The 24198-nt window shown below is 46.0% G+C and overlaps 2 protein-coding genes across 2 annotated transcripts in view; both read left to right on the top strand.

Annotated features, from left to right (window-relative positions):
• The window catches only part of LOC119442914 (histone acetyltransferase KAT2A), a 37610-nt gene extending 18042 nt beyond the window's left edge, over positions 1–19568 (top strand). The window contains exons 15-20 of the mRNA XM_037707982.2: positions 2244–2387; positions 3223–3337; positions 8858–8888; positions 10454–10523; positions 10644–10728; positions 18358–19568. Coding sequence (XP_037563910.1) covers positions 2244–2387; positions 3223–3337; positions 8858–8888; positions 10454–10523; positions 10644–10728; positions 18358–18551 — 639 coding nt within the window. The 3' untranslated portion in view covers positions 18552–19568. The remainder of the gene's footprint in view (positions 1–2243; positions 2388–3222; positions 3338–8857; positions 8889–10453; positions 10524–10643; positions 10729–18357) is intronic.
• Positions 19569–20623: 1055 nt separating this feature from the next.
• LOC119442913 (RING finger protein nhl-1) overlaps positions 20624–24198 on the top strand; it is a 130117-nt gene continuing 126542 nt past the window's right edge. Inside the window, exon 1 of the mRNA XM_037707977.2 lies at positions 20624–20789. The gene's annotated coding sequence lies outside the window, so the exon portion shown is untranslated. The remainder of the gene's footprint in view (positions 20790–24198) is intronic.

Raw genomic sequence — 24198 nt, 5'->3', positions numbered from 1 at the left:
AGGATAGATTGCACGCTATTGTGTATTTTTGCGGATTTCTACAATTCATGCTCTCCGACTATAGTGAGTTTGGCAGTTTACAAAAAGATTGCATTCATAGAATGGCTTATTGCCCATGTGGTTACCTACAGTCACGGGAGGGCTGTAATGCACATACTGCGAACTAGATTATTGTCTGTTTTGAGGCCACGCATAATTGGTATTGCGTGCCATCCTATCGTAAATGTAAAAGTGTAATGTAAATTGTGAAGCTATTTCTGATATTTTGTACAGTATTAACAGCTGATTGACAGAGTGCTAGAGTTTCTCTTTCTTATGTCAACAAAGTTACTTCATTAGCGTTATTATAAAATTTATGCTTGTGTAAGAAAATTCACTTCCTTGAAATGTGACCATTATGTACATTTGTCTTAAAGCAGCACTTTATTACAATGTGTTTGTAATTTTTTTCATGAAATAAAAGGCTTATAGTGTTATGATTAAACCTACAAAGGCAGTAAACAGATCACCTGAATGTTGCTTGTATTATCAGAGGTGCACATCAACTTTCATGTGCATATATTGTGCTTCATCAAACAAGATGGGTGGGTCACGGGAATATAGGCACTTGAATCGATCAACAGTGACCCCCCGCGGTAGCCCAGTGTCCATGGATCTTGAGGTCGCATGTTCGCTCCCAGCCACTATGGTCGCATTCCGATGGGGGCAGAATGAAAAAGCGGTCATGTACCATGCATTGGGAGCACATTAAAGAACCCCAGGTGGTCGGTATTAATCCGGAGCCCCCCCACTGTGGCATGCTTCATAATCAAGTCGTGGTACTGGCATGTAAAACCCCAGAATTTAATTGATCAACTGTGAATGAACAAGGGGAGCATTATCCCAGAGCCAACATTTCGGCGAGAATACTTGTCTTATCAACATGAGCACGAAAAATGAGCATGAAGTTCATTTAATTAAGAAGTGAACAACTCCAATCAAGAGGTGGCATTTATTAAACCCCATTTTCTGGAACCAGCTAGGCTCCTTCCTTAAGGATTAATTGATGGATGGTGTAGCTTTTTAGAAGTTTGTAATACAGTAGAACCCCCACGACACGTTTTTCAAAGGACTGTGAAAAAAAAAAAAAAAACTGTCCCGGTGCTCATATTGTGACTGAAGACATCACTTGTGTGTGTGTATGATTAAGGGACATGTATTATGTTCTGTGACAGCGGCCCCTTTTCACTCTTACATGCTTCACTGCATAAAATTGTGACAAAGCTGACTTTAGGAAACGGGCACAAACCACAATCGCGTTGTGACATGCTTATTAGGACTGATTATCCCTTACTTCCGCCATTTCAGGGCAGGGCCATGGGCAAGAATTGACAGGCTTAACCGCAAATATACATTTATCATCTTTGAAGCAACCTTATGAGAGCGAATTTGCCGTGACACCGCAAAATTAAGTGATAGCAGTGTTCAAACGCAACTTAAGATGAGAGAACTTTACAGAATGGTGACATATCAAATCCGAATGTAATGCATAGGATTCAATGAGCTTTAGGTCGGGATCGCAAAAATGTGGCATAGCTGCCTGGAAAATGCAATAGCGAGAAATGTATCAAAGGGGTTTCGCTCTAATAGGGGACGGGGAGAGAGAGTTTCACTCGGGATGGTAAACTTGTTTTCTAGTATGCTTGACCGATTGGGAAGGTGAGAGGAGGAGAGAAGGGGTGGCAGTGTTGACGCTGGAGATGGGCAGCTGGTGTTGTGTTGCGAAGGCATGGCAGTGGGGAAACCTTCTGTTCAAATGGTCGACCTATACCAACTCACCCAATATTCTTTTTTGCTGATGACAAAAAGGAAAGGGGCTGCGACACATTGGGTTTAATAAGGCTCAGGCTTCCCTTTTTCACTCACTCTTGATAAAGTTTATATGAACAGGATAATTTATGAGTGAAAAAAGAATAGTCGATTGAAACTAGATAAGGTATGCCAAATTTTAATAATAATAATAATAATAATAATAATAATAATAATAATAATAATAATAATAATAATAATAATACTGAAAAATGTAAAACCTTATTGTGCAATTATTTTTTTTTCTGCCACAAAATGTTGTAACTGCTTGTTCGTTTATGTGATGCCCAAGAATTCCAAGAGAACAATTTGTTCTTTGTAGCATGACTACACTGACTGTGGGAAGAGGGCATTTGGAATTCATCAGCATGTATTCTTGCTCTCTGTATCCTCAGGGTTTCTCCAAGGACATCAAGCTGCCCAAATCTGTGTACACGGGGTACATCAAGGACTATGAGGGGGCCACTCTTATGGGTTGCGAGCTGGATGAGCGCATATCCTACACAGCCTTCAGCCACGTTATCCGCAAGCAGAAGGAGGTGGGTCATGTTCTTACTAAACCACCTAAATACACCTGCATTATATTTTGACCATGTTTTAACGACCCCGTATGTTTTATTTCAAGGTCACATAATTTGAACCAATTCTACATGTCCAGTCATGGCTGAATGAGTATCAGTTGACATTATTCGTTCTAATGCACATTTAATTTTTAAAGTAGTCGAAACATAGAAGAAATGAAAAGTATGTTGAATTTCTTCATGTCCTTTCTGTGCTGCCCTGAATTGAATTGCCTGTCTGGAAGTTGTAAACATATACATATTGCATGTTTCACACTCAAGTTCAAAGGCACATCTATGGGCTATATTGTAATCTCATGACTTTGTGGCTCACGTCGTCCTAATTTGTGATATTAATACTGCACTGTTGTGAAGGCATAGCAGGTAGGCGTGTATCTACACTGCATTTCACTGAAATAGTGTGCTGGAGAGGAGGCTACTGCTGATGTTACTTAAGCACGACTATATTCTAACCACCTTTACAGTAAAGATGTAAGTGAATAACTTAGTGGGTAATTAGCTGTAGTATTTTGTTTCATTGGAAGAGAGGTGACTCAACAGGAGGCACAATTTTCAAAGGTCAGAGAGAGACTGTTCAGCATGATCTTGGGCTAAATCGCAAGCATTGAATGGGGTTAGGTAGGTGAATTTGTGTTTCCACACCATGTTTTTTGCGTAATTTAGTGTAAGTCTAGAAAACCAGTGAAGGGAACTGAAGCTCTGCCATACAAATTGTGTTTAAATGAGTTAATGCCTTTCTTGTTGCCCCTGTTTATGAACATTTTATTTGTCTCCCTCTCTGTGTGTGCTGTAGATAGTGAAGAAGTTCATCGAGAAACAGCAGGAACACATGCAGAAAGTGTACCCTGGTGTGCCCTGCTTCAAGGAGGGCGTGAGAGAGATCCCTCTCGAGAGCATTCCAGGCCTCCGTAAGCATATGCTTCTTTATTTACCTTCTGCTCCTGAGTTTTGCACTTCTACTTTTCTAGTTTAAGCTGTATACTAAGTGTACTTGTGTCATTGATGTGTGCACATGTTACACATTTGCTTAATCCTAATTTGCCTAATACAGTTAAACCTTCATATAACGAACTTCAATATAATGGAATTCGTGATATAACAACGTGTTTAACATTTTATAACTTCTTGTTCATAGAACATCATGTATTTAGAACATCAATATAACGTGCTTTTATACACGATTTCACCGTATAAAGAGATTTCACTGCCGCTGCGAAGGAATATCACGACAATAAATGGATGCTTCCATGGACACAGATAGTAAAATGGTTTAAATTACAAGCGGCTGCTTGCAAGCGCACCACTCAAGTCGTGCGGCTGAGAACAGCCTCTAGAAGGGGAGCAGCGTAATGTTGTGTATAAACCCTCCGTGGTTGCTCAGTGGCTATGGTGTTGGGCTGCTGAGCACGAGGTCGCGGGATCGAATCCCGGCCACGGCGGCTGCATTTCAATGGGGGCGAAATGCGAAAACACCCGTGTACTACTTAGATTTAGGTGCACGTTAAAGAACCCCAGGTGGTCCAAATTTCCGGAGTCCTCCACTATGGCGTGCCTCATATTCAGATCGTGGTTTTGGCATGTAAAACCCCATAATTTAATTTTTTTTTTATGTTCTGTATAAGGTCCAAGTGCGATAAAATCCTGTTGTGCCCCGTGTGCTGTATGCTTTGGGTGTGAGTGAAAGCTTGCGAAGGTGAGCTGAGAATGATGATGGCTCGATGAGCGCTGCCTTCCAATGCGAACAGGGGGAAAGGAGGGAGGACAGCGAGCTCTCGGAGACGTGATCAAGCATGCACGAGTGTGTGTTGGGGGGTAAGGGGGGCTGTCATAGCGGCTGAGTGCATACACAGCTTGCGCAGCCTGTTAGAGGTAATCTGTCGCTTATGAAAAGTGTGGGCGTGTCAAGATGGCGTGGCATCATATGCATTTCCTACTGGAGGTTGTGTGATCTCGAGTTTCGGAGACGCATTGAATCGAGAAGCAGACGATGCATTCGCTCCCAGCTGCCTGAGCTTATCGTGATGGCATCGTCCCACTTTGGGCAACAGTGTCAGCCGTGGAGGTGGAGTGGACGCATAAGCGTGGCTGGCTTCGCTTTGTACCGCTGATGTGAAAATATCGTCGACACAGCATGAAACCGTATATTTCATCGCTGCATCTCAAATTCAACAATATGAATTTTTTCTTGTTGAACTTTTCTTTTTCCGATTGCACGATAATTTGGAAAACTTTGCAGCCCCTTCCATGTAAGAAAAATTCATTAGAAACTGTACATATTTGCATAAAAGGTCGAGTTTTAATAAAACGAAATTTCGATGTGCTGTAGTAAATCGCCACTTTTGCCGACTTTGTTATATCGAGGTTTAACAGTATTGTGCGAAGGGCAATTTTATTGCTGCAAACTAAAATTAACACCATTATGTGGTGCACATAAAAAAAAACACCTTAATTTGATTACGTAAGACCAGAAATCTTGTAAAAACCCCTCCAAAAAATTCTGTATCTCGATATAATATGGAGAGTAATGTTTACCTGCTAACATAATACACTCGATCCTCGTTACAAAAAATTCGAAGGGGGACCTGAAGTTACTTTGCTATATCCATTACTTCGTTATACCGACTATTGCCCTTTACTGGAATATATGTCCAATGGTATGTACAACTTTGAACGTGCAAAGGTTACTACGGCTACGCGGCCCGCCGGATCGCTACGCGGCCGCGTACGCAATAAAAATTCAATAAAACAACAGCAAAAGAGTCTTCGGCGTGTGCAACATGCAACATTCCAGCACGTGATGCGACAGCTGTTACGATGGCATCCTTATGTTCTAATGTGATGGTCTTTCTCTTCCACTTTCCACTTGGCTCTCTGATATTGTCGGGAAACCGGCAAAATAGCAACGCGGTCGAAGGGAACACCGAAGTCCGTCGTGCTCAAGCAGCACGTGATACAAAACACAGTCCGCCAACTAAGTACGCAGCTGGGGCGGTTATTCTCAGGTGACTTCATGACTTTTGGAGATGGTTTCACTTTTGCAAGATTTTGCAAACTAGTCTACATATATGGCCGACAGAGCTTGGCACAATGCCAGAAATGCGGACATTTCCGCTGACGCATTCGGCGCTTGAAAGCAGAACTATCTGATCCGCCACTTTCTTGTGGCATCACAGCTCCGCTGTGCGAGCACGCTGGTTTGGCTTGGCCGACTCGTGCCTGTTTCACGCAATCGCAGAGGTCACACCTAGCTGTGTGAGCACAGCACGACACCCCACAGCGAGAGAAACAAGTAGAGGCACTGGTTTTTAGCATGCTGCGTGCAAGCATCATCAGTATGTGGCGAGGCGCAGCTAGGCGGGTGGTGACGATGTATTTGACGATGGAATTTTGAACTGCTGCACTGAACGAATGCAGAAGCCGGCGGAAAGCGACATGCTCGGTGCGCAATGGTCAGTATTTTTGGTTTCAGAGATGAATCTAGTTCGTTATATTCATCGGCAGAACAATTTTACTTCATTAAAACGAGGTGTTAAATACATGGACCTCTATGGTGATTTCAAGGGGAACTGAATTTACTTTGTTAGATCCATTATTTCATTATATCCTATCTCATAATAACGAGGTGCAAGTGCATACAGCATGTACCTTTATATGAGATTTTGCGGAAACTAATACCAGTGTGCCACGGGCAATTTCGATTGTGATCGAGCCTGACTGGGATCAAATTTCTTGACCCGGAGTATCCAAATTTTTGCTCCTGGCAGTTTCCCATCTAGTTTCCGTTAAAAACGAAATGCGGTGTTTTAACTTTTCAAAACGCTGCCTGGCCGGTTCTGATCACATTAAAGCTTCGAGATCAGCCAGCGCCACATTTTATTTTTTTGAGAGCTTGTGATATAATTTGCCATCAGTGGGACAGGAGTGGATTCTGAATATGATAGCAAAACATTTATGTTGTCTGGAAGCGGGAACTACTGTGGCACGCTGGGCAATTATGCAAAGGTCTTGCCCTTAGGGCTGCAGCATCAGCCACACGTGCGCCGAGAGCTGCGAAGTTATGTTTTCTACGTCGCTTCAGCCAAGAAGTACGAAATTTGGCATGTAGAATGCCATCAGCAATGATGTAAACAAAGCGTTGAAGAACCGTGATCTCCCGATAACTGCCTAGTAACTGCCGGCTCTGCAATTTTGCTTGGCACTGGCTTGCAGTGCCATTTTCACACCGACCCTGGCTGGGGGCATATCGACAGTAACGATAAGATAGCGACACTCTAGCAGCTGTTAGTCCAAACTGGTCCATATTCTCCAAATAGGCATAGTGCACGCAATGCCGCACAGGAAACTGCACAAAGAGTGCCACCGTCGTGGCCTCCGAGATTGCATGTGGTGCTGCACGGAGAACTGTGCAAAGAGTGCCGCCGCCGTAACCTCCGAGATAGCACTCTCGGAGTAACCTCCGTAACAGCCACATGCCATTGCTCATTTTGGCGGTCGTATCTTCATCGATTGGGCGCGCTGCAGTGCTTCAGAACTTCATGTGCACCCTCCTTTTACTGCGGCCGGGTATGAAGTGTTCTTTGTAACAGTATTGCGCTTTGAAAATGTTCATTATATCTGGATGCAGTTTCAATTGGCAGGGTCGAAATATCGTAAATGCTGAGAAATCAGGTTGCTCTAACCGGTAATTTGTTGTACAGTAGAACCCCGCTGTTACGTTCCTGGGTGCTGCGTTTTCCCGGCTGTTACGTCGTTTTCGGCCGGTCCCGGCACAGCTCCCATAGAACCCAATGCATTAGTAACCCCACTGTTGCGTCACAACTGTGGGACTGTTCCCGCATCATACGTTGCGAACTGCCACCCCGCGCCGCCCCGAGTGGCCATTTTGACTTTTCATGTCGCTTGGCTTGGTGGCATTGTCCGCCCAAAGTGCCGGGGGTGACACGTATGATGTATTTTCGGTTTCCGCCAGTAAATGTATGGCCTTTGAGATCCGTATTTGCTATGTAAAGATGGTGTCTATGAAGCGTTGTGGCCCTAAAATTAGTTTTGGCACATAGATGTTCCGTATAAAGTCCAAGGGCGAGAACGCCGTCGCCGCGCGCTGTATGTGCGAGTGAAAGCGTGCGAGGGGAGCCAACGACCGCGTCTAAATCTCGCGCGCGCAAGAAACAAAAGGTCCGTTCGATTCGCCTGCACCACTGTGAACCAGTTCATGGTGGTTCACGAGAAGTTCAGAAATTGTGCAGCTCGATTTCTGTGGTGCAGGCACAGCGCGACACTCGAAACGAATGCCAAGGTGCAGACGCGGTGCAGGCGTTATGTTATGTCCGACTAATGTGCACGGAGTGCGTAAGTTTGAGAGGTCCTGAACTGCAGATATGATCGAATTCTGGGGCGTAAATACACACCACACTTGCGTAGACACATCAGACGTGCATAAGCGGGGTTTTAACGGCGCTTGCGCCCATGTGCTGTGTCGTCTGCTGCGCTGCTGCCGCGCACCTGTACGCCTGCACCAAGGCGGCACCGATAGTGGAGTGGGTGCAGCAAAATCATGAACCAGCCCTGCACCTTTCCTGCACCTTTTGAAACGAACGGCGTGGTTCAGCGGGCGCCATTGCTGCACCGCTGAAACGAATGGCAAGGTGCAGCACCTCGTGAACTGGTTCAGGTGGTGCAGGCGAATCGAACGTACCTAAAAGCAGGGAGGGAGCGCGCCTTCTTCCATTGCACTCGAGGCACCGGCGAGGAAGTGAGAGGGAGGGATAGCGAGGGGCGGCTTACTCTAGCATCAACTGCGTACTGCGTGGACTGTATCTTGAAAGCGATCTGTGTTGGGGGCAGAGTCTAGGCAGTGTAGGTGCGTCGGTGGCTCATAGCTTTGTGCGTGCTGTGTGTTCTCGGCGCTCAGTTTGCGTTGAAGCGATAGACAACAGCACGAAGGCCACTTCGCTCACTGCTGCAGCGGCGCTTCCTCATGCCAGTGTTTGACAGCGGGTGTCCGCTCTCATCGAGTGTGATGTGCTCATGTTTGCCTGTGGGCGCTGACACCATGCTTGTTAATATAGTTAATAAGCGAATGTTTACAGGTTTATCCTTACATTGTATAGCTGTCTACTAATTTGCTAATGCAATTGATGATTCGGCTTTTGGTCAAAACTACGACTTTTTTTCACATGTAAGAATGAAAATAATAATGTGTGCAATTCAACACTACTCTCATTTCTAAATTTCTTATATTTCTCGGCTCTTGCGTTTCCCGGCTCTTATGTCTTTTTGTTAGTTTTTTACGGTCCCGTGAAAAACGTATCAGCGGGATTCAACTGTATCTGGGGTCCTTATAAGTTGGTTCAACTGTAGTGGCTCTCAGCTTCAGCATTGAATTACTACTCATCATGTTTGTGTAACAAATCTCTTTTTCTTTGTAGGAGAAGCAGGCTGGAAACCGGACAAGAAATAGTAAGTAATGCAACAACATTGTGTTGCTTTTTAGGACCTAGCAACAATTACGGGGACGAAAATGATAGACTGGAAGTTGTAAGGTGTTGTCTAGAGAGAGATCTACCGAAATAGCTTTTTCAAATTGGTTCATTATTAGAGGAGATAGCAGAAATTGAAATGTTGCGTTGCCATGCCGGCCAGTAGGTTAACTTCACTGCCAATGTAGACACAAAAGTGAAATGTCGCATTGCCATGCCGGCCAGTAGGTTAACCCTTTGCGGTCCGAAACTTTTACCCACTTTCCGGCTGTCCCGGTCCGAAACTATTTTGCCAGTTTATAGCGCCGCGATGAAAAACCACAAACTGTGGACGAAAAACTCATAGGATATTTATTTTTTCTTTTGCATTCTGCAGGCAACTCCTCTTCCGATAATTGAGCAGCGTGTGATGCCGCTCGAAGCATTTTTCTGGAACAGGCCAGGGTTGTTACTGCAGGTTTTGCAGAAAAACACAGTTTCCCTCCTGCCTCCGTTTGTTTTTCGATCGCTACAAACAGCACAGTCTTTGCTCTTTCGGCCTGGGAGCTTGTAGATGAAATGGCTCCTCCCATCTAGCATTTCCTCGCACTCCTTCCATGCAGACAGGCCCCGATTTTTGGCTCTATAGCCCTCACGTCACCCACCAGCTGCTGGAAGAGGTTGCGGCGGTACTGCAGGTGTCGCTGCTCTTTCTTAGCATGATTCTGCAGCTGTGTGCGCCTCAAAATAAAGCTATTGACAATGGAAACATCTAGAAGCTTTCACTAAATGCGCCACCGTAAAACGCACGCGATGAAAAAGTGGTCACACTTCTCAGCGAACCGCGCGAACGTGCTGTTCCGCGTGCAAGTGAGAACGCTCTGGTATCCAGAAGCCATGCTGAACATTGTGCTGCATCCTAGAGCAAAGATAAGTAAACTTCAACAAACAAAGTTTATTTATCCCTCAAGAGATGGCGCATCATGTATACAAAGCATGCACACGAATCGCAGTGAGAAAAACCGCGAAATTTAACCCCCGAACCCCCTTGTCGGGCGGTGCCCGACAGCGGACCACTACGGGCGTCTTGCGTTGTCGGGCCCTGCCCGACACTGGACCGCAAAGGGTTAACTTCACTGCCAATGTAGACACACCCTTTTTGGCTTGACTAGCGTTCACAAGCTACATTCCTTCTCTGCCTTCTATACCAGAGCTGAAGGATGCGTTGCGTTTATGTCATGAGCCCTGGCTCCCGTTTTTTTTTTCTTCCTTTTTTTTTATTATGCAGTGCACTTCTAGTAACGATATTGCACATTCCCTATTCGATGATTTACCGAAATTATGTGCCTTAGGCAGTGTATTTGTGGCAGAAGAGGTACTAGGCAGTAGAGGCATTTGAGTGTGTGACCTTGATTCAGGCTTGAAGCAGAGCTCCCTCGATGGGAAGGACATGTAGGCTGTTTCTTCATGTTTTCTATTTTGTAGACAATGTCATTGACTTCTTGTGAGTGTGCTTTGACTGGGTAACTCCACCCTGGTGCTCACATTCTTTCTTACTTTTTACAGTGTCAAGCAAGAGCAGATGGATCCCGATCAGGCATATCAAGCCATGAAGTCTGTGTTGATACAAGTTAAGGTAAGAATACTTTTTTTTTTTTTTTTTTAGACGAAGTTGTTTCAGAAAGAAGTCTGAGACACTGCATGAACTTCCTATTCTTCTTTTATTCATGTACTCATTCATTTTTTATACTTTCAGAATCACAGTAGTGCATGGCCCTTTACAAAGCCAGTGGAAAAATCCGAGGCACCTGACTACTATGATCACATCAAGTATCCAATGGGTAAGTGACATCACGGGATTACTTAAGTAAGCTATCAAGCTTCTGTAACAAGCTACATAAAAAACATCTTGCTACTTTTCTGATGTAATAGCCTGTATTATTTTATCTGCCATAAAAACTGAAATATAGGTAGTTTTCTTTTTCAAAAAACATTTATGGAAAAGTACCTCCTCGTCTTATATACAGTCAAACCCCGTTAATACGTAGTCGACCGGGAACGACGTTTTGGTAGACACTAAATGATATACGAATTAACCACGAATGCCAATTTAGCACCTACTTACCGACCGGGGAAAAGAACTACGTCACGATGCTCTTAAACAGACGCACTCAGACAGGCTTTATTTGCAGGTAGGTAGCAAAAAATGAGTAATCTTCACTTGCCACGACGATAGCATCTTCGAACTCGATAAGGCCGCGAGCCAGTTTGTCCATGAGGCTCCGCTTACTAACTAAATAAACAAGCACGGTGTAATGCACGCACAGGTAAACATGAACATGTCTTGTGCGGAAATTCGCTTGAGTGAGGAGGCACGGCAGCAGCAGCGAGCGTGCTGTCTCTCGCTTCAACGCAAACTAGACGTCGAAAGCACAGTGCATACGAAGCTACCGGCACTAGTTGTACTTTGTTTGCAGATCGCTTTGAAGATGAGACCCGCATGGGCGTGCACTTTTTCCATGTCGCAGATCGTTTTCAAGATACAGCGGCCGCCGCCGAAGTAAACTCCTCTCTTTCTCGCGCGCTTCCACCCCTTTCTCCCTCACGCGTACGAGATTGAGTCGGCAGACTCTCGCAAGCTATCACTCGGCCACACAGCGTACGGTGCGCGGCGACGATGTTGTCGTGTTCAGACTTTATACGGAACCTCAAAGCGACATCCGCGGTGACGGCAGAAATGCACTTTGCAATAAAATGTGCTTCTGCGCAGTTACTACTTGAATTTGATTCGACAGCGATAGAGAATTCGCACCCCGTACCGGCAGCTTCTCCACATTACCGGGAGCTAATCTCGAAGGCCACGCTTTTGTGCGCGACAATCGGCAACAGCTGTATGAGCAGGAAATACGTCATGGTGGCCATGTTGTAAGTTCACTATCGCTGGCGACTGTCGTCCGGGTGTCGCAACTCGAGAATCGAACCTCTGCGCACATGAGATTTTGCCGATTTTGTGCCTGTGCATGTAGAACACGAAAGAAAAATAGTACGCACTAACTGTTTGGTGGTCAGCCAATACATGGGGTTCAATGGGGGCTGGGTGGGGGAATCTTCGCTTCTATGTTTAAACCGCAATTACACATTAAGCGGGTATGTATTAACGAGGTTTGACTGTAGCTGTCTTTGGCACAATTTCACTTGTTGTCTGACCACAATGGGACAGAAAAAAAGAACTGAAAGTGTTGCCATTTTGTTATCTTTGCCATTGCAAATGCGCGAACTTTGGAAACAATGTGCATACATGTCGTACTACTGTCTCGGGATGCAACATTAGCAGGTCTCGGCATGATTTTAGTGCTACATTTGAAAACGATGCGATACGATAAAATGTGAAAACGTGAATGGGAGCATGGTGGCACTTACCAAGCGTCTTGGTTGTAAAATGGTGCAACCATGGCGGGTGCAATTGTTGAATTTTATTGAAAACTTTCAGCGATTGCTGCGCGTTGTAGACACTGTGGTGGAATTTATTTGTGAGCATTGTGTACCTCGGATGCGCAGTGCGTGCCAATCATTGCCCAATGACAGTGTTGCATGTACTTAGTCCTGCATAGCAAATGTCTTGGACATCACCATTGATGCGCTGTGGGATGTCATAAGTGACTAGCAGCTGTCCCCCGACAAGAATCTTAACACTTCACATTCGGTGTTCGTCTCTGACAGTGAATTAGTGTATAGATTGAATAAAGTGTTTTTTGTAGTTAACAGCATTGCATTTTATTGCAACAGCAATTATATGGACACTAGGCAAATTTCTGCCATCGGCGTCGCCGTGACGTGTACGTGAAGGGAGGGAGGAAGGGAGGGTGCACGCCGTCTTCTCATGTGCGCTACGTAACTTACTAACTACGCAAGGTAACTTACTTAATTAACAAGCACGCTGTCATGCACGCACAGGCAAACACAAATACATCTCAATCGACCGCAAATACTCAGTATCAGAATGCTGGCGTGATGAAGAGCAGCAGCAGCGGCGAGCGAATTCCCTTTCGAGCTGCCTCTCGCTTCAGCATGAACTAGGTGGTCGATAACACAGTGCACATGAAGCTATCTCAGGTCTGCTAGCCTTCGAACTCAGCGCAGATTGCCTTCAATATAGGATGTGTGTGGCCTCACTGAGCAGCCGCATCTGGAGTAGGAGAGGAGATGCATGCAGGGGTGGGACTCGTGCGCCAATTGCGCCATTTTGATACAAACGCAGATTCCTGCGCCGAACTGCGCCAGAACGGCTTTGGCATGCGTGCTCCGGCAGTGGCTGCAGACAGCGAACGGATTTGTTCTCCGCTAGAGTGCAGCCGATCACATTCCGCAGACCACGCGATGGCGCCTCCCTCCGTTTCTCATGATTTTCGCGCTTATAACATTGCACTTTTCGGCGCTTACGGCAAGTGGCCGGCGCGCCCGCGGCCACTCCCGGCTGTTTTCATTGCTGTCGGAACGGCCAGGGCGGCTGTATTTAGAGTGTACTAGAACACGGTTGATTGGGCAGACGGCGCGGTGCTCCCTAGCTGAGGCGAAAAACAACGAATAGTAGGCTGAGAGCACTGTGAGCGAACTAGATATTATAGGGAGGCGTAGTGGGTTGAGCGGGCGGGCATCTCTATCCTCAGGGCCAGTATACTGTAAAGGTATTCCAATCTGTTTTTAAGCCCATATGGGTGAGGCCTGAGCCATTTTGACACATCGCAAAGGGCTAATGGCGGATTTTGAATAAAAAGTCGCAGTTTCGCCCGAAAGTATAGCATAGATTGCGATAGCACTTTCGTAGACAGCTATACGAAGTAAGGATAGTGGTTTTATCGGCCGTATAAACATTGGCTGACTAAATGGATGGGCGAATGGTCAATTTGAGGTTTGAAGCGAATAGTGATTTGGCCAAATAATTTCGAATCAAATAGTTCAAATAGTATATATAACTTATTACAGTAAAACCTAATTATTTCAAATTTCACGGGACTGAAAAAAAAATGTCCGAATTAACTGAATGCCAAATTATCAGGGCATCCAGAAAAGAATTAGCAAATGCTTACTACATCAGCACAATTTTATTAGTGGAACGGATGATCAAGTACTTTTGCTATTTTGCACAAAAGCAGTGCGGAAGCTGCAATTCTCGTCATCTCGTGACTGATTGGCTCTTGCAGCGACGATCGAGGCTTCGAGACTTCCTTTGCAGCACGGCCGCGGCGCGCGCCTTCAGTTGCGACACGCTTTGCACTGCTGTGTGCACATCCCGATTATTTTTTCGCCAGTAAGCTGATCGCCAACAGATCGCATGTCCATTGCGATGTAGCCGGTGCTCTTTATCCTCTACAGCTTTGCACAGAGTCAAACCGAAACAACTGTTTGTCACAACCGCGGCCGCTATCGACGCGATTATGAATGGCGACTTGCGGTGCTTAAGGCACACGGCCGACACACGCACCGCGTCGGAACGAAACTACTGTTCGCTGCAACAACTGCCGACAAAATCGCGGTCGCTGTCTATGCGATCATGGATGGCGACTACGCAGCTTTTTAGGTACGTGGCCAACGTGCGTATTGAGTCAAAACGAAACTACTTTTTGCCGCAACTGCTGCGGAAGAAACCGTGGCCGCTATCGACGCGATCATGATGGCGACTGTGAAATCCCGCGGCCAACGTGCTGTTATGCGCGGCTGTAAATGCAATAAAGTCACAAATAGGCACGAAGGCGTTCCGTCGTTGCTGTCATTGACGTACGATTTCCGCTGATGACTATGGCGATGCGTACTCCGCCGCTTCATTTCGGTTGTACGCTAGCACCGTTTCTGATCTTTTGCGTCGCACATTTCTGGCTCTTTAATGCAAAATCGTATAGCCTTCGAGATTTATGGTTGATGTATGGCAGCCATAACTTAAAGGATTGCCTCCGAGATGTGTTTTTCTACCGGCCATCCGTGGCTTCTGGCTGCCTATTCGGGAGCGCCGAATAATTCGAAAATATCAAATACCTGAATTTGAATCGGAGCAAACAACGAATATAGAATAATTGGATGGAATATTCGACAATACTGAATATTTGCCCATCTCCACTAAATTAACAAACAGGTTGTCTCGCGCGCACAAGCAAACTTGAACACATCGCAGTCTATGACCGTGGAAACTCGCTATCTAAACGCTGGAGTGAAGAAGCGCGGCAGCAGCAGCAGCGAAGCGAATTGACCGTTGTGCTGTCTCTCGCTTCAACGCGAACTAAGCGGTGAAAACACAGCACGCATGAAGCTATGAGCACTCGCACTCTGTCCCCATCGCAGACTGCTTTCAAGATAGGGCCACGCGCTGCTGCGCCATACGCAGCAGCCCCCCTCCCTCCCTCCATTACCCACACGGTCCCTTGCGTGCGATGAAATACATGTGCGCTTCCTTCGCGTTTTCCTCCCTTGCGCGCGCGAGATTGAGCCACCATTGTCGGCTCACCCTCATACGATTTCACTCGCACATACAGCATACGGCGCGCGGCGACCATGTTATCGCCCCTGGATTTCATTCGGAACATCACGGCAACAGCTGAGATGCGCCTGGAGTGTCCATGATTGCTATCGCAATAAAGACAGATTGGAATAGCTTTACGTTATACTAGCCCAGGGTTGATTGTGGCTCACTGGGTCTGCGGTGGCATATCGTGACCCAGAAATTATCTTAGCGCATCGATTGGACGCATAATTTGAGAACATTTTCCGCTCTTATCATGAGTGTTGGCGCGGGAAATATACAGTTGGATTGTAGTTCCCACTGGTGTTTTCTGCTTTACATGAAAACATGCGCCGTGCCGCTGCTCGACCCACTCTTCCATGTTCTGCTATGCTATAGCTACAAAGCGTGCTTCTGGTATGCGCTTTGTGTTGGTTTATTCTCTGTTTCACCGTGGTTTCGAAGTGCGCTGCCATATTCCATCATTCCACCAAAATGCAGATTGGCCTGTTCCAAGCTGCTCCAAAATGCAATTTTGTCTGCGCCAAACTGCTACAAAACCTAATTTTACTTGCTCCAAAAATTGCTCCAAAATGACTTTGGGCAGTCCCACCCCTGTGCATGCTAATCTGCCCCCATATCCACCTCCTTGCGAGCGCAAAAAGACACTGCCACATCGAGCCACCAACCTTCTCGAATCACCCTTGCAAGCTTAGGCGTGCGTCCGTGATGTTATGGCACTTGGACGTTATACGGAACATTACGGCGACGCCGTAACTGACGGTGAGGCGTAAATGCTGCATCACTCGTGGGTGTCTGCTAAAGGTGTGACAATTGCACGCTCCCACATTTCAGTTTAGGTTTTCGAAGTGAAATTGTCCGGAATTCATTATGATGTAAGTAGCTGCATCAGCCTTTTTGATGCCTGGAACCGGTTATGCTCGGATGAGTGGCATAAGGATCAATGGTCGTGAATCTGCCAAGCACGTACGTCTTATTGGCACAGTGCCAGTAACACCGTTGCCCATAGACGCCGACGTGTCTGGTGCTCGTGGGCACGAAAGTGACCAAGAGTGACCAAGTGGCATTTTGTAAAGACTATGTGCTCTGTGCGCCACCAGCAGGCTTCTATTTTTGTAATTTCGCTTATCTGGAAACTCTGCTTATCTCGAAATTTTTTCTGGTTGTTACAGCTTTGTGTTAACGGCACTTTGCTGTACTTGATATGTTTTGTTTGCTGGATGGTCCAGGCCAAAATCTTAGCAGTGCAATGTGCATTCGTAAAAAATAGGCAAGAAATTCACCGACGATTACGATACTCCATAATGCGAATTTTGAGCGCGACCGTTTTGGTGTTTTTTATTCGCGATATATCGTGGCATAGAATTTGATTCTAAACGACAAGGTCCTCTTGGCAGCGGCGCTACGCCTCTGCTTAGGCATCTCGTTAAGCAGCAGCGGCAGACAAAGCATTTCCACCGGTTGCGTCGCTCATTGTTCGAAAAGAAAGCGTTAATACGGGAACGCGTGGCTCGCGCAAAGCGCATTCTCTAGCGGCGGCGGTGCAGGCCAAGTAGCGCATGCGCAGTGGGTCCGAAACCAACACCAGCGCTTTGTTTCCATAGCGCTTGCCGCATGCCTGGTCGCAGTCGTGGAGTATGTCTCGTGCAGCACTTCGCTTTCCTCGTCACCCTCTTGCCATACTCTCCTCCTCCGCTTTCCCTTGTCGCGGTCTCTTCGCTCTTGCCTTATTTCATCCCCCGATGCGCTCCGTGTTTGCTCTTTCATCCTTCACTGTGCTCTTTCGCTCGGTTACGAGGGTTGCCAAGGCATGTTGACGCTCAATGCGGAGCTGCGATCTAGAGATATTTTGATTAAAACTGAAGCAAGCCTTCTTCGAATGGCTACAGCCATAAATTTATGCTCAACCTTCAGACGCATTCATTGACCTGTGTTGTTGTTGCTTCTTGTTTTCTTGTGCAGTTGCTTCTTGTTTTCTTGTGCAGAAAGCACCATGCTTCAACTGTGCTCACTTACCTCTGTGTTCTTTTGTTATTGTTCTGTATAATGTACAGTCGAGCCCGACTATATCGAACCCGTTTATATCAAATTATCCCATATATTGAACAATTTCTAAACACAGTAAATTTGCATTGAGAATATATAGCAAAAGTTACTGTTACATCGAACGGAAATAGCAACGACAACCGTTATATCAAACTCCATGTGCCTCACAAGTGCCCCAGCAAGTTGGCTTTCCCTCGCGGTGGCGGGGAAAACTGCCGGCGCCACCCTAGAAAAAGTGGTTTAGACCCGGCTGTGCACGGGCGAACACCCCCCTGCAAAAAATTATCCTGGCCTGCTCGCAGCGCTTACAGCCAATCAGAGGCAGTCGTGCTTTGAGGCCGTCGTGCTGACACCGCAGGTGTTTCCGCCGAAGTTTGGAGCGAGCTGGCAGAGTTCCCGGGTGCTATCGACGGATCGACATTCGACGAGTTGGTCAGTGTGGACGATGATGTCGCCATCATGGGCCAGCTACAAGATGAGGACTACGTTGCAGACGTCGTGCCGACCACGAGTCAAAGCGACAGCAATAAGGAAATTGACGATGGCCCGTTGCCTACATCCTCCGAAGTGATTAGTGCACTTGCGTTGGTCCGGCGCTATTGCATGAATATAGAAGGTTGCGGCCTCAGCTGCTCCGACTCGTTGGACAACGTGGAGGCGTGCGTGCTGTCGCAGGCAGCGAAGTCGTTGAAACAGAAAATCCAGGACTATTTTGTTCCAAAGTAGGGCACGCAAGTAAGCCACCATATTAATAAAGTACTTTTCTTATTGGTATGTGCCTTTGCGTCATCAAATCCTATAGCGGGCCTATATCGAATTATGCCATCTATCGAACTAATAAACATTTTTTGGCAAGTTCGATATACCCGGGTTCGACTGTAGTAGTTTACTGAAGCATTCTTCTCATTTGCAGACTTAAAGACTATGGCAGAAAGACTGAAAAACCACTACTACGTGCACAAGCGGCTGTTTATCGCGGACATGCAGCGGATCTTCAGCAACTGTCGTGCCTACAATAGCCCCGACACAGAGTACTACAAGTGTGCCAACACTTTGGACCGCTTCTTCCAGAACAAGATGAAGGAGGCAGGTCTCTGGGACAAGTGACAGCACGGCATTCTGCTTGACACAATGAGCTTTAGTTGCGTGCAGTGTCCGAAGCAGGGCTATACGCGCACTCTTTAGTAACTGACAGGGTACGGTAGCATAGCCTTGTGCAAACTACGTATAGTTTCACAATGTTGTATATTGCTTTCTTCATGTCCATTTTAATCTATTCGTGAAGCTTTGTAGCCTCATGTAGCAGCGGTTGGGGTGCAACAGTTCACGAAGCTCTCTTAGGCAGCAGATTCGTTGCAAATTTCTTGGTCTGTGCTGCTTGACTTTTTGTTTGTTTAACTTTGACTACAACTACCAAGTCATATCCACTATGCAGTAGTCGGTGGCATTTATTGGTGCTTATGAGGAGAGGAGGCTGCTTGTTTAGAGTGCACCCATGGGCTTTTAGAACAGTGCCGTGCTTTGCTTATAGCTTTGCATGACGATGTGTATCACCGGTGTTATTTTCCATTAGATATTATGATAGATGCACCGATGCATAGTGTCGACAGCTTATGTTTGCAGGCTGGAAATTGGTTAGCAGGAACTGTAGTATCCAGTGCAGAGTTTTGTTTCATACTGAGGGGATTCACATTGTAATAATTATTGATTGCAAGATTTCTGTTTCGAATGTTGCTTGTATTATATAGCAAATGCTTTTTTTTTGTATATTGGCTATTCACCATCCCATTTCATTTGTACCTTTCTGTCAGTGTATAAAAACATTTTTCAGTGTACTTTCTTATGTCCTCATGAATATAGCTATTCTTGTATGTTGTTACATTAGTTAGTCCATGTATTCAGTTTTTTAAATACTGTCTTTATTCCTGGTATTATTACTGGGTGAAAAAATGTATTTGCTTGATCTCTCCCGATTTTGTGAAGTGCCCTGAGCTCAGCATGGCATTTTATAAATGGCAGTATCTTCACTTTCAAGATTTAATTTGCTCTCTTGTGAAGTTACAGCAAATGGAAGTGTGTCAACTTTTTTTTTTTTTGCGAATAAATGTTTACTATGTTGAATAATTTTTTTTGGGTTTTTTATGATGGCATTTAGCTGCACTGTTTGGGCAGTATCCTACGCTTACTGAACATAACAAAATGGGATTTGAGGACGTAACACTGAAATCAGACCTATAGACGGCAGACATCTCCTATGCATTGTACAAAAGCTGTTAAGATAATGAGACTGCACAATAAACAGTGCCGGTGCTTGTTATGGTTGTAATGAAGCCTCCATCAGGCGTTTTTGCCCCATATCTCGGCAATGTGTTCTCACTATATAATAGCCAACCGTGCGGTGCCATTAGCTCTTGTCACCATATAAATTAAGCAACTCTTTCCACCTGGGTTTCAGTAGAGAAATAAACTAGGCGAGATACAATATTCAGTTCGCCCAAATAAAATCACATTGTAAAGTCCCCTTGCATCGGGTTATGTAGGGAACTTTCAATCCCATATTAACTGCAGTTTTACTGTCGACTAGCAGTTATTAAGGTTACCGTATTTCGCAGATTGCGTTAACTTCACGTCTCAACGGCCCACTAGTATTAACGTTCACTAGCGGTGATTTCTCCATTATTGAAGTAATTAGTGAAGGCATCCCATTTCCGCGGAGATCATCGCGTATCAATCGCCGGGGTAAAGCTGAAACAACCGAAAGTGAGCGACAGAACTTCGGCTACCGATGGTAGGTAGTTTTGCCGTCGAGTACGTGTAGCACTTATCTCCACACCCTACCCCTTTAAAACGAAGAGGAGAGAGATAAGCATAAAACAACGGGAGAGAACGGGAGAACCGATGGCAAGCGGAAGCGCAAGTAACGCCGAAAAACCGGGTAAACCGGAGCCGAAAATGAAAGCAGACGACTTTTCTTTCCTCCACGTGACGTCTGTTTCCGTTTTTCGCCGCAAGAGGCGCCTTGCTGTTCCTTTTCGGATCATGTTGCAGGGCAGGCGTGCTCGGAGACTTGGTGCCCAAATTTAGAACGCGACGCGTGCCTCCGTTGCAAGCGCCGACGGAAACAGGGGAAGAATAAAACCAAAGTCTACCAGCCGCCCCGGGGCTGTCAGATTCCATACGAGCCTCGTTTTCTTTCGTTTTTCACTGCTCGCCTGCCTGCGCGCTGGCCCGCTTCCACATGCACAACGGGCTTACGCTGGTGGACCTGAGGTGAATAGGCCGCCGAACTACAAAGACGACTGCTTTGACTGAGGAACCCTATGAGCGTGCGCGAGCACCTAGCAGGTATGTAGCCTGGTTTTTTTTTTGCAGAATATGAGAGGTGGAACGCTGTACGATTCTGCAGACTCTTGAATTCACAGCGAAATAGATGGCCGCAGGTCACGAGCCAGTGTGTCGCACATGCACGCCAAACAGGGCAGGCCTTTTCTCTCTCTCCCTCAAGTGGTTTCGGCAACACGTTTCTCCAAGTTATTGATAGGTGCGGTAAACGCGCCATCAAGCTTTCGTGTGCAGTACTGCGTGTAATAGACATAAACCGCGTCAACATTCATAAGAAACTTACTTTAGCATATCTTGCAGAAATTAATAAGCGCAAGCACTTTGAATCTGGCAAAATTGAGAACCATTACTATTTATTTTTTTCCGGTTGGACATGATAGCTGCTAATTACTGGCATTGCTTCAAGGCGTTCGTTGACTCTGTACCCATGCAATGGCCGTTGTCACTAGATTGCAACAAATTATTTATTTAGTTTTGGTAGATGGGGTTCGAATGATCTTTTTAATAAGAGTCGTTCAAGGTCAATTCGTGTAAGACTTCCAGCCGTTTCTCTATCGCTGCTGTGTTTGGAACATGCTGCAGTGCTCGTCAGGGGGTATTCAGTAAAACACTCTAAATAGACGTGTCCCAGTGGACGCGTCCATTTCGTCTGCTGCTAAAGTGCTGATTGGCTGGGTGCACCTGTCTCCTGACGTGCACATCAGCCCAGCCAATCAGTCAGGTCATAACTCGAGGCTGTATATCAGTGGTTAAGGCATTCTACTTCTGAGCACAAAGTAGTGGGTTCGTCTCCCGGCTTAATGGGGGATTAAAAGGTGCGGGGTAACCGCGGTCCTGCATTCGCTACGGCGTCTTTCGCGCCTCAGTGTTTCTTTGGAACGTTGAACCACACGAATCAATCAATCGTTTAATTATCCATTAATGGGACACTAAAAAGCAACGCTAGATCAATTTAGACTGGTAAAGTGTTTTTTTCAAAACTAAGTTATCCCTTGCGCCATTAAGACCCATTCATCAATCAAGACTAAGCCATCATTCTTTTGGCGGGAAAATGTTTTTTTATTCCAGGAGAAAATGAAGACGGAACTTGAATTTCGCGGTGAAACCTGAGCGCAGTTACGTCTGTGTGACGTCACGGATTTCATATTTCAAGGTATTTTAACATACTTTGGCCGTTTTGGCGCAGGAAAGTTATTGAAACTTGGCACGTTGAATATTTAGTACCTTTAAAATGCACATGTAGTCATTTACCGACAGATAACGAGAGCTGAGTCGACGGTGTCAAAATCCAAGTTTATTTCTCGACAGGCTGCTCATACGCATAATGTGTAAAGGTGCCTGTGGGAGTCGCTGTATTTAATCTACAAAGGTGAAAATTTGCGTCTATAAACTTAGAAGCACAACTGAACTCCATTCTTTCATCGGAATTCGCTTATCACTTCGATTTCCATATGCTACGCGGGGTCAGGCCTCATTCACACAGCCGTCAAACGCTCCGTCACGTCACCGTCACGGCATCCGTTTTCGTCAGGGGAGAGGGTTTCCGAGTCGTCTGTGGGTTCGATTCCCACCGCCGCCGGGCACCCACTGGTTCAAACGGTTACAAGCGTACCCCGGCCTGGCGTTCGGCTTCCTTCAGGGGTGATACGCTTGGGAAAGGAGCCTGCGCCCTGAATTCCCGTCGAAACCAACGTGAGCACGGAACGTGAGCACGCCTCTGCTCGCCGGCGACGCAGAGCGGTGCTCTACGTTTCCGTCGCCAGCACGGTGACGGAAACTCTCTCGGAAACCCTCTCCCCTGACGAAAACGGATGCCGTGACGGTGACGTGACGGAGCGTCTGACGGCTGTGTGAATGAGGCCTGAGGCCTCATTCACACAGGTCACTCACTTATGACTGATGGAATTCAACGCCGCAACCATCGAACACGCGGTTGGTCCTGCTTGAATTTAAGAGTGAATGAGAACAGACGAGAACAGAGCAGTGCACGTGGTCATCCGTTGAAGCTCTTACCAGGGTCCTTCAATACACCCTGCTCTTACCTAAACGGTCGTGGCAGCAGTGAGTGGTGGCAGTGTCAGAGGAGGTCACTCACTTATGACTGATGGAGTGGGCGAACTCAGGAATGTCAGTAAAAGCGTGGTTAGAGCACCAAAATAATGTGTATGTTACATGCTGTCACTCACGCATCGTCAGCATCACTCGGCGAACGGACGGCATAAAAGGATGCGCGAACTGCAATCCTGAGATAGCTCGTGACGTCACTTTGTTGCTGGCTTCGCTAAGTTTGAGGTTCGCGATAACTGTGACAGTGCTGAAAAAATATAGATAAGGATGATAACAACTTGTGTCATCACTAATATTTCATGATCACCATCCACCACGGCAGCAGCAGCATCCTAATTAAAGAGTCCCCTGCAGGACTAAATGCTGTTATAAGACGCCTCTCCCTGCCTCGTCACCTATACACCCACCCAACATAGGCGAATTGCGCAATCTGGTCATCTAGTCTAATTATGTGCTGGTTCAGACAACTTTTCTCTTCCCATAGGGTGTCCATTGCGTTATCGTACAATTAACCACCTGGCAACCTGCTCTGCGCATTGCATCACCTGCTTAACTTAAACTCCTTACTCTCTTTCTGGACAATAACCCGTATTTGATCCCGAATCCATGCAACCGTTCATTCCACTTCTTAGAGACTTTTGAGACTTCTCAGAGACTTTCATAAATTCGCGTTGGCATAGCTATATGGTATATTGTTGTGATGCATGGCGATTGATTGTGCAGTCTTTAAAAGATGAGAAGTCGCAATCAGACTTTCTACTTGCCCTTTGAATCGTCGGTATGTAGGATTGATTACATGCGGCATTCAGAATTTACCTCGCCGGTTACGCAATAATATGACGCAGGAACGCAGCATGCGCTGTCGACAATACTATATAATATAGCAACAGCTCGTCAGGAGTCCTCTGTTCTCGTCTAGAGCGTGCGTCTCGTTAAGCTCTCACCAGTACTTGGCCCGAACTTTCGAAAGACGAACTTCATTTCGATCCCTTCTGTAGTTTTTCTTGCGGCTTTATCTTCCCGTTGCTTTAGGTAAACCTTGCCACAATTATCGCAACTGTATTTTCGCTACAGTGGAGTCGGGCGGTATATATATATATATATGTTACTACATTCTTCGGCGCGATAGCTTTTTTTTTTTTTTTCTACATGCAACAAAGAAGTGACAATGCGACGAGTCCCGTCGGGGCTCACTCTCGGCTATAATTCGTGTCTGGTCTAGATAGTTGGTTCTCGTAAGGAAACGCCACCTGATAAACTTGTCAATGCACACATATTTCTCCTAATTGTCTTTTCACCAACTCACTTACTCACAGTTTTTTTTTTCTACAAGCTTTGTAACAAC

The sequence above is a fragment of the Dermacentor silvarum genome, chromosome 2 (assembly GCF_013339745.2).
Source record: "Dermacentor silvarum isolate Dsil-2018 chromosome 2, BIME_Dsil_1.4, whole genome shotgun sequence".
Taxonomy (NCBI): domain Eukaryota; kingdom Metazoa; phylum Arthropoda; class Arachnida; order Ixodida; family Ixodidae; genus Dermacentor; species Dermacentor silvarum.
The sequence above is the reverse complement of the archived record's forward strand: the minus strand, read 5'-3'. Positions and strand labels throughout refer to the sequence as shown.